Consider the following 18,993-nt stretch of genomic DNA (forward strand, 5'->3'; position numbering starts at 1 on the left):
GTGAAACCATAAAAATCCTGGAAGAAAACATAGGCAGTAAAATCTCAGACATTTCACCTAGCAGAATTTTTGCTGATACATCTCCTAGGGCAAGAGAATAAAAGAAAAAGAAAAAAGAAAAAACAACAAATGGGACTACATCAAAGTATAAACTTCTGCACAGCAAAATAAACCATCATCAAAATGAAAAAGGAACCTACTGTATAGTAGAACATATTCATCAATGATACCTCTGATTAAAGGTTAATTTCCAAAATATATAAAGAACTTGTATAACTCAACAAAAGGAAGACAAACGATACAATTAAAAATGGGAAAAGCACCTAAATAGGCACTGCTCCAAAGAGGACATACAGATCACCAAGAGACACATGAAAAAATATTCAACCTCACTAATAGTCAGAGATTTACAAATTAAATCTACAATGAGGTATCGCCTCACACCTGTCAGAATGGCTGCCATCAATAAATCAACAAACAACAAGTGCTGGAGAGAATGTGGAGAAAAGGGAAACCGTAGTGAACTGCTGGTGGAATGCAGACTGGTGCAGCCACTATGGAAAATAGTATGGAGTTTCCTCAAAAAATTAAAAATGGAACTGCTGTTTGACCCAGTGATCCTACTTCTGAGAATATATCCTAAGAATTCCAAACACTAATCAGAAAGAATATATGCACCCCTATATTCATAGCAGCATTCTTTACAATAGGTAAAATCTGGAAACCTGCCACGTGCCCATTAGTAGGTGATTAGATAAAAAAGAAGTGGTATATTTCTAGAATGGAATACTTTGCAGCTGTATAAAAGAAGGATCTCTTACCCTTTGAGACAGCAAGGAGGGACCTAGAGAATATTATGCTAAGCAAAATAAGCCAGTCAGAGAAAGACAAATATCACATGATTTCACTTCTATGTAGAATCTAATGAACAAAATAAACTGATGAAGAAAATAAGTCCAGAGACATGAATGCATGGAATATACTGAGAGATCTCAGAGGGAATGGGTGTGACAGGAAAAGATTAATGGAAGAATTTATATTCATATATGCATACCCCATGGACACAGACAATAATGCAGTGAAAGCCTGGGATGAGGCAGGGTCTGGGTGGAGGGGAGCAAAGGTGGGGGAAATTGGGGACATCTGTAATACTGTCAATGACGAAAAATAAATTAAAATTTTGAAAAAAAATCACACACCATGATCAAGTGGGATTTATTCTTGTGATGGAAGGTTGGTACAATATCTACAGATCAATAAATGATACATCACATAAACAAAATGAAGGACAAAAACCACATGATGATATCAATAGATGCAGAAAAAGCATTTGATAAAATACAGCACCAATTTATGGTGAAAACTCTCAGCAAAGTGGGAATAGAGGGAACACACCTCAATGTAACAAAGGTCATATATGAAAAACTCACAGCCAACATCATACTCAATGGGCAAAAACTACAAGTACTGTTGGTGGGAATGCAGATTGGTGCATCCACTGTGGAAAACAGCATAAAATTTCTTCAAAAAATTAAAAAATGGAACTGCATTATGACCCAGAAATTTCACCTTGGGAAGTTATTTGAAGAAACCAGAAACACTAATTCAAAAGGATATATGCACCCCTATGTTCATTGCAATGTTATTTACATTAGCCATGATTTGGAAGCAGCACAAGTGCCCACCAGGGGATGAGTGAATTAAAAAAAAAATGGTACATTTACACAATGCAACACTACCCAGCTCTCAAAAAAGAAAATTTCACCGTTTACGTGAGCATGAAAGGACCTAGAGAGTATTATGCTAAGTGAAATAAGCCAAATTTATAGGAAAGACAAATACCATATAATTTTTCACTTATATGTGGAATCTAAAGAACAAAATAAATGAACACAATTGAAACAGACTCACTCATAGATACAGAGAACAGACTGACAGCTATCAGAGGGGAGGAGGTAAAGAGCTGAGTGAAAAAGTTAAAGGATTCAGCAAAAACTAAACCTCATAGACACAGACAATATGGTGATTGCCAGAGGGAAAACGGGTGGGAGGAGGTAGAATAGGGTACAGAGGGGATAAATGGTGACAGAAGGAAATTTGATTAGGGAAGCGAACACACAATACAATATAAAGATGATGTATTATAGAAGTGCACACTTGGAATCTATAGTTTTATTAACCAATATCACCCCAATAAATTTACATTAAAAAATCTTTAAAAAAATTGTATCATGATATGAAAAGATCTATGGGATATGAATCTATGTAATAAAGTTACAGATCATGCTAATGCTACTGTGGTGTGTTGCCAGCATTCAAATGAAAAAAATGTTAGCTTTCAATTAGAGGTGAGTGAAAAGAGAAATGTACTGTGTTTTTCATCCAAGTTCAGAAACCTCATGATGCTTGAGATCATTTGGCACATAGTAGGAATTCAATAAATACCAATTGAACAGATAGAATAGTTAATAAATAAATATCAATTTAAGTCTCTTATTTAACCAGAAATAATGATAACCTATATTTGGAAATTTTGACTTACTGCTAGCATATCTTAATAATTTATTAATGAGTGTTATGAATTGAATTCTGTCCCCCCAAAAAAGACATGTTGAAATCCCAACCCCTGGTACCTCATAATGTAACCTTATTTGGAAACAGGGTCTTTATACAAGTAATAAGTTAAAATGAGGTCATTAGGATGGGCCCTAATCCAACATGACTGGTGTCCTTATAAAAAGATTCAGGGTGGAGGGGATCAATGGGGGGAGAAAGGGGACATTTGAAATACTTTGAACAATAAAGATAAAATTTTAAAATAAAATAAAATATCTCATAAAAAGAGAATGATCTGGAGATAGACATACAAAATGGGAAGACTATGTGGGGAGACACAAAGAGAGTGACATGAACTGAAGGCAGAGACCAATCAGGGTGATGCATCTACAAGGCAAGGAATGCCAATGGAGTGCCAGCAAAACCACAGAAGCTAGGGGAGAGGTCTGGAACAGATTCTACCTCACGGCCCTCAGAAAGAACCAATGTCGCCAACACTTTGACCTCAGACTTCTAGGCTCCAGAGCTGGGAGACAATACATTTCTGTTGTTTAAGCCACCAATTTGGTGGTATGTCATAACAGTGGTCTTAGGAAACAAATCCAATGAGTAATAGAATTTATGTTAGAAATGTAGACACTTCTTTGAAGGTGTACTCAGGCTGAAACTAATGCAAGACTGAAACCAGAGAACAGATTGGCTGAAAAGAAGGACTCGTGGACTTGGTGTAATTTACAAGTGAAAGGCTGAGTTGGAGCTCTACCAGTAGAGCTGTGTGTGCATATGTAGTAAATTGTCAAGGACTCTCCAAGAAGCAGGCCTGTGAAGAAAGACCTGAGCTCAGCCACTTGAGTTAGAGATTCCTGTTTGTGCAGCAAGAGTTCTGGCCCTGAGATTTCTCACAGAGGAAGCATGGTGAGTGGAAAGGTCAGACAATGACTTGGGAAACCACTCTGCTCAGAAACTCACTACCATTCTCTTTTAAACAAATTATTAAGTCAAAGTGTGTGTCCCCCTCGTCTTTCAAGGCTTTCCACAATGTGGCCTCAACTCTCCAACATACAGCAGTAGCACTCCTACTCTGCCCAGGGAGCCCCGCTCTCTGCCAAGTTCTGTAGAAAAGCATTTTACAGGCATTACTCACACCCCACCACAGCTCTCTGAGTGGGGGCATCATCCCTATTTTTTAGATGAAACTAATGATGAAGTTTTAATTTGCCCAAGATCCTTCAGCTGGGTGAAAGGTGAGTTCTAATTCACATCTTTCTGACTCCAAAACTCACATCCCTCTCCACTCAGCAGTCTATCCAGGAGGCTTCTCTCTATTCCCTCCTTTTTCAGCACGTCGGTCTTCTCCCACCCCTTAAACAAGTCATGCTTATTCCTGTATCAGCTCACTACTCACTCTTCAACCCCTCTGGAGTGCCTTCCTTCTCCCAGCTCGGCTCAAACCCAACATTCCTTGTGAGAATTTCCCTGACTACTCCAAAGTACAGTGCTCTCTTAATAAACCTGAATCCACACACATCTATTGAACACCTGCTGAGTGCAGGGCATTGTGTAGTGGGCTGATGGGGTGGGAAGGGGATAGGAAAATTTAATCAAAAAGGGCTCCTTCCTCGCTATTAGTACAAAGTTTTGCTGACTCTCTTCTCTGGGCTCCTCAAGGACTTGTAGCAGTCACATACTATTCAGTGATTTAGTGTATATTGTTTTACATTACTCTCCAGTATTTTCATGTGTAACTGTGCAGTCTCCACAGTAGACTACAAGTTCCTAGAGGACGGAGGCAATACCTAATGTGTATCCAGGTATTCCCCAACAATGGCCTCCAAATGAAGAATCTTTGTAGGGAGATAGTTTGGAAAAGTAGAAAGAAGTCAGAGAATAGGCAGTCCTGAATGCCAGGCAGTTAACGGCTATTCAGTAAATATTTCTTAAAAGAGGGACTGAGTGAATGAGAAATGGGAACTGGGAAGAAGTTCAGATAGGTAAATTCACAGCTTATTCCAACAAACCCCAAGAGTGGACTAGTAGATAACTGTTAACCTGGAGGATTTCTAGTAAAACTGTGCCATCTAATTTATTTTCTAGGAGCTCTGGGAGATGAGGAAGATATGCTTATTTCATTTTCAGAGGACACAAAATCAAGTGAGACAGTATTTTGAATGACACAATCGGGATTCAGAAGATTGCAATTCATTAAAAATATGACTAAAATCAATACAATGATATTTAATAAGGATAAGGGCATATTATTGAATTCAGGTTTAAAAAATAGTTCAAGTATTTATGCACTGACCTATTGATCTAAACTGTTGTTAAATGTGTGTCCCACACTCATTCTAAGTCTAGAAAGACACATAAGACACACTTTGGCTTTAAGACACTTACAGACTTATGAGAGTTGCGAGACATGAGATGAGGAAACTGCATTGAGAGCAAGTTTTTCAAGGAATTTTAGACAATCACACTCTCAGTTATGAAACAAGTGACACAGTTGCCACTGAAGTCAATACATCCTATCAAGAGCTGAAGTCAATAGCTGCATCAATAGGACACCAGGGTATCCATGAGATCACATCCAGACATTAACTCGCCAGCCAGCATGCCAAGGATATATCCAAAGGGGGAAAATCCCAGAAATCATAGGACAGGAATAACCAATGAGACCTGGACACTGGAGAAGAGAAGACTTAGCAGACTGTGATGAGATGTGGTTGAGCTGGCAGAGTGATGGGTTATGTTCAAATATTTGAAAAGCTTTTACATATATACAGTTAGCTCAGAGAAGTCACCCCTGGAGACACAATCTTGGGAATCCTCATCATGCAAATGGCAGTTTATATTATCAGAGCCAAAGAGAGTGCTTGAAAAACAATGAAAAGGGATAATCAGGGGCAGTGGGTATCGCTGATGGCCATGGCCAAATTCACTGGCAAATAGAGGGCAGAGGACCTGAAGTCTACACCGAAGATAAGGAGGAAGTCACTTGGTGGCAGATTTATTTCAACGTAAGGAAGACTATGCTCATAATTAGTGACAAATATAGTGAATTCATTTAAAATCAGAGGTAGACTATCTATATTGTGAGAAATAGTGTAGCAGAAGAACTCGTAAGGTGTCATCCAGCTTTAGGATTCTGTGGTATGAGGTCAACCCTGAATTGTACAAGTAAGGGAAGCATAGATTTTTCAATGATGGAACTGACATGCAGAAAACACTTTCCAAGAAGACTATTACTCTGTCAACAAGGACTGAGAGGGAAACAGGAGGCAAAGAGAAGCAAAAGACAAGGACACCTGCTGGTGAAGGTTGCACAAGCCCCAGCATGAGTTAACACAACGCTCTTCATGCTTCCGTGAACAAAACCACCAGGACAATGGCCTAACAGTGAATTGGAACTTATGGAAATTTTGGGAATGGGGACTGTGCCGGTGTAAGGTGGCTCTGGAAATGGGAGGCTCACCATTTGAGGGCGGAGGAAAAGTCATAGAGAACCAGGAGCTGATGCAAGAGGGATGAAAGAGGAAGAATTAACAGAATCTGGTGACTTATTGCGTATGCTGGGAAAGAAAGGCAAAAGTAAATATGCTCTTGCGGATTTACTGATTGTGGAGGGGGTGGGCAAGGAAGAGAAAGCCTTTAGTCGGAGATCACACAATTATTACTACTGAGTAACTTAAGAAGATGGCAGATCCTCTGAGAGAAATGGCAGTGCTCTGGGAAGAAGTAACTGTTAAGCACCAGAGTTTATTCAGTTCTTGCTAATTTACAATGATGTTCTCAGAGGTGCTGAAAAGATTAAGCTCTGTTTCCTGAGGTTAGCCATCTGCCCAGTGGTGCCCAGATGTTTTTGGTGCTGTGCACATTGCTTGTGTGTGCTGCTGTGGAACAGTAAGCTGCTATGGAGACAGGCACCCTGGGGTCAGTGTTGGCTCCAGCACTCACTGCCTATGAAGTCTTTTCATCTTTGTGCCCCAATTCCCTCATATATCAAATGGGCACTATAACTGTTAATGTTAACTATAACATTAAAGGCTACAGAATTAATTATAATAATGCAGTCAATGTGTTTACAACTATGCTTGGTACATAGTAACTGTTCAATAAATATTTGCTCTTATTTTACTACTACAACTACTGTTACTATCACTGCCACTACCTTAAACAAATCAACAGCAAAATCTCATTGAATATGTTAAGGACTTCAGTAAAGTAAAATACAGTCGAAAATGTTGGAGTCTTTCAAACCTGGCACTGCCCAGGACTCCTGGCATGTCCTGTCTAAAGTAATTAAATTCCGAAAGACTTGAGAGCATTCCTGAAACATAGCCCTGAGTGCCAAGGCAGGGTGGGAATCCCTATGAGTCCTCCAGCATTATTCTGTCCCAAGGTAGCCTCTCCTGGGAGGTCTGCTCCAGTTTCTTGCTAGCTTTGCTCACTGGCTTCCCACATTCACTGTTATAATAGGAAAGGATTTCTTATTTATTGGAATATACAATTTGGTCTGTATATAAATAGCCTGTCTTCACTCCTCAAACCATGTCCCTGGTGGGTTATGAATTACGACAGGCATCCCTAAAAGGAACAATCATTTTAAAAGAATGAGGAAGTGTTTAACAAGAGGAAAGGAAGGAGCACTGGATTAAAGTTCAGCCCCTGCTGTGGATTCAGTGTGTATGTCTTCAGCTCTCTGACACTGCTTCCTTCCTCATAAAATGGGAGTTACATCCACTTGATCGCCTTCACAACACCGGCATGCGGCTCCAGCGAACTCAGGTGCGCACCTCTCAGCTGTATTGCCAGGGCACACCCTCCACCGGCTGGATTGCTCACTCTTCTGAAACCAGCCTCATGGGCTCATGATGCCAATACAGACCTACAGGGAGGTTATCAAATAGGCCCATCAACTACATGTCTGTGAATGCTAAGGATCTAGGAAATTTCGCACAAATATTCTTCAAAAAATAATTCATATTTTTAATACCTACTTTCTAAAGTAGCAATTATTTCTGCATTACCTTCAGCTAGCAATTAAGATATATATGGCACTATATCACCACATATGTCAAAATATCCAAATTCACACATTTGGGAATCATATGTAATATCCAGCTATCCATCTTTAGAGGAAATGTATCCTAATGACACTAAAAGGGTTGAATTTTTCTTGAAACACACTTGGCATTCAAAGTCAGGAAGAATGAAGAAAAAGTTGCTTGAGATACAGGAAATAGCCCAGAATCAAGATCTAGACTCACAAATCCCAGCTCCACCGCTTATGAACTTTGTCACCTGACAAAGTTCACCATTTCTTTGAGTTTCTATTTCTTCACTTGTAAAATGAGAACACTAGCACATATCTCACTGGGTTGTCACAAAGTTCAAATTTAATAGCACAGAATGCCCGAAACTCCTGGGATAGTGCTCAGGAGCTATTTCTTCTCTTCTATGCCAGGAAGAGATAACAATATGATAGTGCTGAGGAACTAGTTTTACAGTCTTGCTGAAATTATAGATAACCTGTCATATATTTAAATCTACTTAGAACACTTGTGGCCAGCCACACCCACAAACAGAAAGGAAAAAGTGTTTTCCAAAAGAAATTACTGATAGATATAATTGTTGTGACAGCCCAAGCCACCTTAACACAAGGGGACGACCTGAAGCAGATGTACAAGAGGAAACATGTGCACTGGGGAGTAGAAATGAAACCTACCCTCTTCCTTACTCTCAACTGCCCCAGGTGACTGGGACCTTCAAAAGGCAGTTTAGGGTAGTGGTTAGGAGTACCAACTATGGCATTAGAGGGACCTAGGTCCAAAGTCTGGCCCTTCCATTCACTAGTTAACTGACTGGGAAAGTTGCATAACTCTCTAATCATCAGTTTCCTCTTGCAAGTACTAATGATGAACTTACGAAAATGCCTACTTGCATGAGGTGTTATGGAATGAAATGAAATTCATATATAAATCTCTTAGCACATAAGTGATCGGTAAAGAAGCAATTATAGCTTAATGATGGTGGTGGTGATAATGATGATACGTGATATAGGAAGCTTTGCTTCCCGAATGATATGAAGAACTTAACAGTCCTAGGAATCTGAGCCAATGTGAAAAACAAACAAAAAAAGGAAAAAGAGCCCCTTCCTGGGCTGCCATGGGCCAGCCTCCCATTGCTTTACTCCTGTGGTTATGTGGACCTCCCACCATGCCCTCCAATGCCCCTGCCCAGCCAGAGTCTTAGGCAGTCTGAGCAACTCCAGGGGGTATGAGGAGTGCAGGGCCCAGCTCAGCTCCAAACCTACCCCTTAGATGATCTAGAGGCTTTGGGTCCAGGTTTGGGAAACCCTTAAGCCCCACTGATAGAAGCAGCGTCAACCAAATGTTTTATTTCCTGAAACCCCTCAGTAGCTCTGCTCACAGGGAACTTGCAGTCCCCTGGTAAGTGTGATTCTCGAGGCCTCCTCGGTATCAGTATCTAAAGAGCACTTCACGGACTCCACACTTCAGCTCTCCCCTTCTGCACCTTCCCAACAGTACTTCTAGCTATATCTGTATTTATTATTTTTACATTTCTACCCCTGATTATGTTAAAATTCCCAGCTCCTTGTTTCAAATGCATTCTATGCTGTTCAACTTTAAAATAAAAGAAAGAAAATGAAAAGAAAATTTAAGATATCAAAGAAAACAAAGAAATCCCAGATGAGCAAAATCAGATCTGAAGATCTAAAAAGAAAAATATATTAGTATCAGAGATTATTTGTTCTCCATACCTTTACATGGATGGATCGGGTTATTAGCTAAACTATCAGTTAAATCAATGTTAAATATTAATTTATTTAAAATATTTTGTATTATTATTGAAGTACTTCCCCCCAACCAGGGGGGAATAGAATTTATCAATACAATAAAGTATTACTTTTTAAAATCTAATTAAAGGGCCCAGTTGCTTAAAAATCTCAGTTGGTTAATGATCGAAGGGATCCTTAGTCCTGCAAACCATGCAATGAAAACATTTAAAAATAGCCATTACTTTCCGTTTTATACAAAAGTTAAATTTATAGTATAATCTATGATAACTTTATGCAGCCGAGTGTACAAAAGAATTAGTTCCCACATTTACTGCTCAGGGTATCGTGGGCTCATGTTAACACGTATCTTATGAACACATGTAATTAATTACCATCGCCAGTAAAAATGACCCTACACAAAATATGGAAGATACTTCAACATGAACACATTTATAGAAACAGTGACTGTCACTTCTCCCTAATCTTACACTATGCACATTTTTGCTGTATTAACATCCTTACACATACTACATGAGAAAACATCTTTGAAAGCATCTGAGGGATTCCCTGCTGAAGGGAATCCTTTTACTTACCATCCTTTAATTTTTTTTGAGAGGTGCCGTTTCTTGTATAAGAGAACTTTTATGGGAACCCAAATCAGTAGGCTCACTGAGGCCACATAGGCGATTGAACAGGAAACGATCAGCCAGTAATGAGTCTTTTCTGCTCTGTTCCTTGACCCTTGATAGGCAGTGGCAAACTGCTCCACAATCACGAGTGTGGGGATGGAGAAAGCTGCGAACTCAAGGAGCTCGAACACCACGAGCTTGATGAGCCTTCCAGAAGCCATCTCGAGGAAGAGCGAGCAGCCGAGGCCCAGGCGCTCCCCCTGCCACCGCCGGCAGCATATGGACACAGATGCTGAACTGCGATCGAGTTCCTTGTACTCCAATCACTAACCAGCGACTTTTTATTCTTTTATTGACCCTCACATGGTTCAATGATCTTCCAACATAACAACCGAGGGCTCTTAAAGAAACAGAGCACTTGTGGAAGCGATCGCCTAACGTGTTTGCACATCTGTTATTAGAAGTCGGATGGACTTCAGGACATGCTTTGAAGCATCTTTAAAAAGAGGTCTTTTAACGTAGCTTTTATTGCTGATTTGAGCACCAAAAAAAGCTGATGTAATATTTATCACTTGTTAAGTGATAAACAAGAATATAATTTTATAGGTAAGGGAGAATCCAATCCCTTATTTTTATTTATTTTTATTTTTATTTTTATTTTTTTTCTTCAATCCCTTATTTTTATATCTAAGCAAATCCAGGCAAAGCGAAATATCCGAAACCCGAATCTTCATCTTGGAAAATGACACCTCGTTTATCTTCAACGTGCCTGAAAAGGCAGTTTGGAATTACTTTGCTAACTTTCTAATCAGACTTCTTCCTGGTACTTGAAGTGTTTATTTGTTCTTACACACAAGTTGCTATGTATTTCTTGTTATCCTTTTTAAATTTTGTTGGTCAGGAAACTAACATGGCAATATGAGAAACCTGTTATCAGGATTAACACTAAATTAGGAGCTATCTGCATATAGCCTGAAAGCACATCAAATGCTTAACACAGGACAATCGTTTCCATGAATCTCCTTCCTCAGCACCTGTGCTGAGCACTTAGCTAGGCGTTGGGGTGTCGGATGATTACGTGACAGAGGTTCCTGGTCTGAAAATGCTCACAGTCCACAGGAGGAGACAGACCTATGAGCAACAAAAATAAATGAGGTCAGAATTATAGCCTAACTGCTATGGTAACACAGAAGAGAACTTCCTCTTTGGGCTGTGGGAAGGGGAGGGGACAATAAAGATGAGGAAGATGGATGGCAGGTGTTGCTGTGTCAGTGACAATTCAGGCAGTGAAAAGAGGCAAGGAGGCTGGAACGGGTTACAGAGTCCGCCTGGTGTGGCTGCAGGAAACGGGAAGGTGATGTTAGGAAATCAGCTGGGGTCAGAACATAAATGTCCCATGAAGGATCTGGGGGGGGGGGGTGTATGTAAGCAATTTTTTTCTGAACAGAGGAGTCACTTAATCATCCGGAAAGAGAGTGAGTGCAGGAGTGGAGGGAGGACGGGAGCAACATTACTCTGGAGGCAGGAGGCCAGCTGGGGCAATCGAGGCGCCTGGGTGAGAGACGAGGGCCTCGTCTAAAACATGGGGTGGGAGTGATGAGCGAAGCACCACGCCCGCAGACACGGACCGAATCCTTTCTCTGTGCTTGCCCCCCGGGTGGCTTCCCCTGTACCTGCTGTCAGACGGGTGCAAGCCAATATTTCTCTAGGCTCCTCTCCCCCAAGGCCCTGGCCGGCTCTCCAGAGGGACCCGGGGTTCTGGTGCTGGCTCTGAGAAGTAACACCTCCTTCCTGCCCTCCCCTGAGGAACAGTCAGTCAGTCCCTCAAGCTATCTAGTTATTTTTATGTGAACTTGAAGTTTGAATTCATTGAAGTTTGGCTGAAGTCCTCTCGAATGAAAGGAGATTTGGAAGAACGGTGACAAGAATGTGAGAGGATGGGGCAGAAAGCCATCTGGGCAGCGGTTCGGTGGCCAACTATTTCTAATATCATGTAACTGACATTCATTCTTTATATCATCCCTAACAAAAATTGATATTTAAAAGATACTGGATACAGCCCTGGCTGGTGTTGCTCAATGGTTAGAGTGCCAGTCTGTGCCCAGTAGGGTTGCGAGTTAGATTCCCAGTCAAGGTCACATACCTGGGTTGCAGGGTCGATCCCTGGCCCCCGTCGAGGCGTGTGCAGGAGGCAACCAATCCATGTGTCTCTCTCATATCCTCATATCCATGTTTCTCCCCTCTCCCCTTCAGTCTCTCTAAAAAATCAATGGAAAAAATATCCTTAGGTGAGGATTAACTAAAAAATAAAAATAAAAGATACTAGATACAAATTATATGTTAACCTCCTAACCCTCTGTCTTGAGTCATCAATGCTATGTTGTATTGCAATTTCTTATACACATTTTGTGTATTAATAGGAATGGTGACCTGATCATTTGAAGACAGTTGTTGAATAAAAATATCCTGGCTCCAGGGAAAAGAAACCTTGCCCACGTCTATAATTACATATTAAATGCTTAAATTTTGTTTCCATGTATGGGAATTAAAATTGACACTCACTCTGTATTTTTTACCTATAATTCTCCTCTGGTTCCTGATATCTCTCCGTCTGTACCTTCAAAGACCACACTAAGAGTGTGCGCATTCCTGTGATGAGACCTGCTGCTGTCTACCGAGTGGAGGGCTGTGAAAACCTGCTGTGGGTCTCTGAGCAGCAGGGAGGTTGTGATTCTTGCCCTCTGCCCACAGTGAGCCCAACTCCATGCAAAGGGAAGGTTGTGTTAACATTGTTCATTGAACACTTATTGTGTGCAGGTCATGGTAGACACACAGTTCGTACTGACATCCACTCTGGTTGGGGAGATGACACAAATGCGCAGGTGAGACCTGAGGACACTTATGGAGGGAGCTGAGCAGGTTAGGTCTGTGAAGGGCTTTCTCCAGCCACATCTGGATGAACAGGCTCTGGGCCACAGGCTGTCCAGACATCTAAGTATGGCCTGGCATAAGTTGAGCCAATCACTTTCCCACCCTTAGGAATTTAAACTAAGAAACATGGGGAAAACTTGATAAATGGAATTAAAGGAGGCCATGATTTTAATGGAGTCAGGGTTAGAGCGGCCCAAACTGTACATGCCAGAACCACTTCTAGCGTGTCGCTGACATACAGTAACTACTTGCTGAGTGAATGAATGAATGAATGAATGAACAAATGGAAGCCAAATGGCGAGGGAAGAGAAGAGTTGGTAGAGCCCTGGCTGGTGAGAGGTGTGGCTCAGTTGGTTGGGCATCATCTAGTGCATGGAAAGGTTGCTGGTTCGATTCCCAGTCCAGGCACATGCCTGGGTTGTGGGCTCATTTCTCTCTCTCTTTGCCTTTCCCCTCCTCTCTCTCTAAAAATCAACTTACAAGTCTTAAAAGAAGAAGACGAAGAGTTGATAGAGAAAGGAAGCCAGTCCAGACAAAAGGATAACTGGAACAAATCAGCACACCAAGAAAGACCAGCCCCTCAGTTGAACCTTCCAGTTCACGTGCAGTCTTACAAAACGGAGCCTTGCTCTTTGCAACCAAAAGGGCTTCAGTATAAGACAAAAGAATATGTTTATGAGCAGGGGCCAAATATCATATAGAAATAATATGTAAAACTACTGGATGATTCAGAGGAAAGGAAACAACAAAATAATCAAAGTAGAGTTGATCAAAAAAGGCCTCTCAGAGGAGGGGAGTTTTGACCTATCCTGATTTTTCTATTGATTCAAATGCACTGTCTACATATTGCTACAGCATCTTCTCTGCATCATATAATGACATTTCCTTTGAAAAATAGTTCTAAGAATGTTCGTGATGTACTGAGTTGGGGAGAGGGTTGGGAGAGAAAAGCAAGTGGCCGGTGCTATGTATAACAATATAGTTGACAAAATCTCATTTTTGTTTTAAAATATAGCTGTAAATTTAAAATATAGCTGTAAATTTAAAAATCCAGAAAGACACTCATCAAACTGTTAACAGTGCTGGCCCTGGAGAATGGGGGAGGTGTGGTAGAGGGGAGTTTTCATTTTATTTATCAATATCTGTACAGTTGCAATATTTCACAAGCAGAAAAAAAAGAAAAGAAAATAATTTTAGACTAGTAAAAAGCAATTAAACAAAGCAATGCCAGCTTAATAAAAATTTTTGCTTTATTTTTTTTCCTCTCTCTCCTCCACCAATGTGTTTTCCCTAACCTCTCAGCGGAAGCAAAATAAACAAATTTCACTTCCACTTTCTCTCTTTAATGGCAATACCAAGGAGCCGTGAAATAGCCAAAGGCATACAGAAGATAGGAGAAAGCCTTGAGTAACTGTTTCCTGGCTGGGCATTTGGGGATGAATCTGATTGCCTTCTCCTGATCTCACAGGAGGGTGAAAAGGCACAGCTTCATCCCTCAGTCCCCAGAGCAGCCCTGTGTGACTCCTCTCCCTGCTCCCTCCTCCCAGCAGCAGTGAGCATTTCCTCCTTTGTGCCAGAACATCTGTTGGACACTGTGTGTCACCGAGGCCTCTACTGCAGCACTTCCCTGCCTGTCCTTTGGTACTGGGTCCCCTACGAAATCCAGAGGTCTTTGAAGACAGAGGACATCTGCTTTCAACTTGGTATCATCACGTCCCAGCACAGTGCCCACCACAGGATGCCTGTCTGTGGAAGGGAGGAATAAACAAGCGCTGGGCAGCAGGAGGGGGTGCCGGGCTTTGATGATCGCTAACTCACTCATCTTTGTCCCAAAGAAATGCTGTCCTTCACGCTGACCTTTCAGAAGGAGAAAGCAGGTACTAGCTGGTGCAGTACAATCTGTTCACTCACGAGCTTCAGTTTCCTTGCATGGTCCCAACTGCAGCCCCCAAGCTTCCTTCCTCCATAGTCATGGCTTCTTAGAGTCTCCACAGAAAAGAGAGGAAAGAAAAAAATCCCTGGGGATTGCAGTTTCTTAATCTCAGCATGCACGTTAGGAAAAGGCACTCACAAAGACCTGAGGGGTCCCAGTGGCACAATATCTTCCCCACCCTTTTCCAACCCATGTGTCCTCAAAAGGCATATTCGGTGATGAAGGGCCTCCATTGGCGAAGGAGGCCCAAGTGGACTGTTTGGCATTTGGTCCAAGGCACAGCCTTCAATTATTTCACAGTCCTCAGTCCTTCTAAAGTGTTATTTGTCTATATTTTCAGTGACATTGGGAGGCAGGGAAGGTTTCTTCAGGAGTAATAGAGGAATTAGCTAGCTTGGCAAAGAAAAAGAATGCCATTACGCCAACATTAAGCTACAGGGAGGAAATAATGGCAGATCCCAGACTTGAAGAAAAAGGCGAAGGGAGATGAGAGAGGGGTTAAAATCACCTACCCTTCAGCTGGGATCAGCTCATGCCAATCCCCACTCTTTCCCTTCTAAGTCCCCTGAGGAGTGGGCCATGCAATTGCACCGCCAGTCATTGAAAGGGGACATTTTCAAACCACCCAAATTCTTTACTTGGATTCATCCAAGACTGATTGAAACAACTGTGCCCCCTCATCTGCTCTTTAATGCTGGCTTTAACAACTTCCTAGGAGGAAGCATATTTGGTTTTCTGAAGCTGGGTCTGTGGTGGAAAGACTGAGTCTTGCGGTCGGAGCTCACTTCCACGTAGGAGTGTTGATGCAGAGTTTTTATTTTAGTAAGCAGAAGACATCCTGCAGTCCAGGGCAACACCTGTTCTCCACACTTCCAACTGTCATTTCCTTCCTGCGGGCTCTGAAACTGTTAGCGAGACCATTTGTAATCTCAAGGTTTGTTCATTGTTTTTGGTGTCGCGTCTGTGAAATAAAATGTACAAACTTCCAGGAAAGTTCTGGCATATCTGAGGTTTGTTTCCTGTGGTCCTATGGGGTCGATGTGCAGAGGCAGGAGCTGGTGGCAGTGGGACTGTTCTGCAGATCCAGCTGGATCTATGGAAAGCCTGGGGAAGAAGTGAAAGCGTGTCCCTGGGCCTAACTTACTGATTATTTACAATTTCCAAAATACATCGCTGATTCTCGTGTCACCAAATAAATCACGTGAAGTGAACTCAGTAAGATTACATCACCATTTGATAGAGGCCCCTTTTACCAATGTTAAGTTATCATAGTCCAGACTACATTAAATTTATATTATGAAAAATATATATAATTTCATCTCTCTATTAAATAAACAAATTTGTAAGAGCAAAGTTTTCACTTTTGAAACCCTTTTAATATGCAGTATTTATCTAGTGACTGTATTCTTGAATTTAACAAAATGTAGAAAATGTCCTTACTTTTTAAAAAATAATGCTCCCTTACAATATGCTTTTCTATGATAATTGTCCAGGTCTCAAGGAAGGAAGGAAGGAAGGAAGGAAGGAAGGAAGGAAGGAAGGAAGGAAGGAAGGAAGGAAGGAAGGAGGGAGGGAGGGAGGGAGGGAGGGAGGGAGGGAGGGAGGGAGGGAGGAGAATTGAGACTTCCCATCCCACCACATAACCACAACACAAATTGTGTGTAGTGGTGTATCAATGAATGAGAGCTAGGAATTAGAAATAGAATTTTAAAGGGAGTATTTAAGATCTTGCTTCTCCACGTCATCAATTTGGCTCAAATAAAATCTTATTTTAAAATAAATAGAAATATTAAAGAAAAGAGGAAGTGACGTCATTCTTTATGATTCTCAGATTTTATTTTTCAAGAGACTACAGTAATCCGAGTTGGTCTTTCAATATTCTAAAGTAACAAATTTAAGCAAGAAATAAAATATATTTAAATGTAGACACAGTCCTAATTAATTAGTGTACATTCGTCCCAAAGTTCACAAAAACGATTTAATCTAAATTTCCCAAATCTGCACTGTGAAGAATTTGATATGTTTGCAGCTCTTCAGTTTTCTCCTTAAGGTAAAATAGCTTGAAATTAGTAGTAGTGCCCATGGCGTCACAAAGCGTGCAAAAATGACAGCTATCCAGTTATTTTGGTTCATGTAGATAAAATAGTTTCCAAGTGGTTAACCTACATGCAGTGCTCCCTGACTCCACTGGGTGGTGCACGTTTCGCTTTACTCACAGTTTTTAAGTGGATATTTTAAAAGATATTGTGGGTTTGGAATCTCCTAACCTAAATTACCCTTTTTAATCTTAGACTCTAAAGGCATATAAGTAATATGTCTTCCTATACTATGCATATCTGGCCCATTTTATTTTACAAACATTTAATAAATATGTCAACTTTTCTCTATCAAAAGACCCCCAGGGGCACCCCATCTCATTTAGAGTAAAGGACCAAGGCTTTACCAGAATTTTCAAGACCCTACACAATCTCCCTGCTGCCCCCCCCCCTCCAACTGAATGTCCTATTACTGTCACTCTCATTGTCCTCAGTATTCTTTAAAAGCACCTTCAAACACAGCTTCTTAACACCAGGCTTTGGCCTCGCTGTTCTGTTCCCCAGATATACAAAAAGCCAACCACCTCGCTTCCTTTAGGGTTGTATGTAATGACACTTTCCCAGTGAGACTGCTTGCCCAAAATTCCCTAGCCTTCTCCCTGCTTTATTTTTCCTCTTATTAGTTAACAATAATATAACACTTATTTATTTTTTACATTAATTGTCTGCTCCTCCAACTAGAACATAAGTTCCTTTAGGGCAGGAATTTTTACCAATTTTGATTTCTGTTATATGCTCATATTCAGACTACTGCTTGCACATAGTAAGATCTCAATAAATACCTGCTGACTGAATGAGTGCCAGAACGAATTCACAAATGAATGAGTGGACTCTCTCCTAGCTACTACGCTAATCCTTGGGTGAAAAATGGCCAACACATTCTCTCTGCCTTTGCAGGCTTACAGCCTAGTTGAAGAGAGATATTATTTCCACCAGTAATTTCAGTAGAAGCACAGTGAGGGATGTAAGCCCATCATTATGGGAGCAAAGAAGAGAGGCATATGGTCAACCTAGAGGTTCAGGTAGAATTTCCTGAACAGCAAAAAAAAGCCACATTCTCTGTGCTCAAGACACTAATCTGGGTAGGCAGATGTAATATTCAAATATAAGAACCAAAAGGGAGATTTAAAAATATCCTAAGACAAATGAAAACAAAAACATGACGTACCAAAGCTTAGGGACACAGCAAAAACAGCAATTAGAGGGGAGTTTACAGTGATAAACAACTACATTTTAAAAGATTGTAAAGATACAACCTAACTTTACACCTCAAGTAACTAGAAAAAGAAAAATAAGCCCAAAGTTAGCAGGAGAAAGAACATAACGAATATTAGAGAAGAAACAGACTAAATAAAAAATAGAAAAACATTAAACACTGACAAAAATAAGAGGTGGTTTTTTTAAAATACAAACAAAATTAACAAACCCTTAGCAAGACTTATTATGAAAAAAGTGAGAAGACTCAAATAAAATCAGAAATGAGAGAGGAGATTTTACAACTGATGCCACAGAAATAGAAAAAGATCATAAGAGACTGTAATAAACAATTATACACCAACAAATTGAACAACTATAAAGAAACAGATAAATTCCTAGAAACATAAAACCTACCAAGACTAAATCAAGAAGAAATAGAGCCTTGGCTGGTTTGGCTCAGTGGTTAGAGCGTCGCCCCTGGACTGAAGGGTCTGGGCGTCGGGTGTGGCCAAGGGCAGGGACCTCGGTTGCGGGCTCGATCCCCGGCCCAGGTCGGGGCGTGTGCGGGAGGCAACCGATTGATGTCTCTCTCACATCCATGTTTCTCTCTCTATCTTTCTCTCCCTCCACTCTCTCTGAAAAGCAGTGGAAAAAATATACTCAGGTGAGGATTTAAAAAAAAAGAAGAAATAGAAATACTGAACAGACCTATAACAAATGAGATTGAGTCAATAATTAAGACCCTCTCAAAAAAAAGCCTGGCTGGTGTGGCTCAGCGGTTGAGCGTCGACCTAGGATCCCGGAGGTCAGGGTTCGATTCCCGGTCGGGGCACATGCCCAGTTGCGGCCCGATCC

General features: G+C 41.0%; 1 protein-coding gene across 1 annotated transcript in view; it reads right to left on the reverse strand.

Moving 5' to 3' along the window:
• TMEM236 (transmembrane protein 236) overlaps positions 1–10,202 on the reverse strand; it is a gene marked incomplete at both ends in the record, with an annotated part of 39,352 nt that extends 29,150 nt beyond the window's left edge. Inside the window, one exon of the mRNA XM_081134227.1 lies at positions 9,946–10,202. Within this exon, the coding sequence (XP_080990353.1) occupies positions 9,946–10,202 (257 nt within the window). The remainder of the gene's footprint in view (positions 1–9,945) is intronic.
• Positions 10,203–18,993: the final 8,791 nt, after the last annotated feature.

This window comes from Miniopterus schreibersii, assembly GCF_964146895.1.
Source record: "Miniopterus schreibersii genome assembly, chromosome: 1".
NCBI lineage: Eukaryota > Metazoa > Chordata > Mammalia > Chiroptera > Miniopteridae > Miniopterus > Miniopterus schreibersii.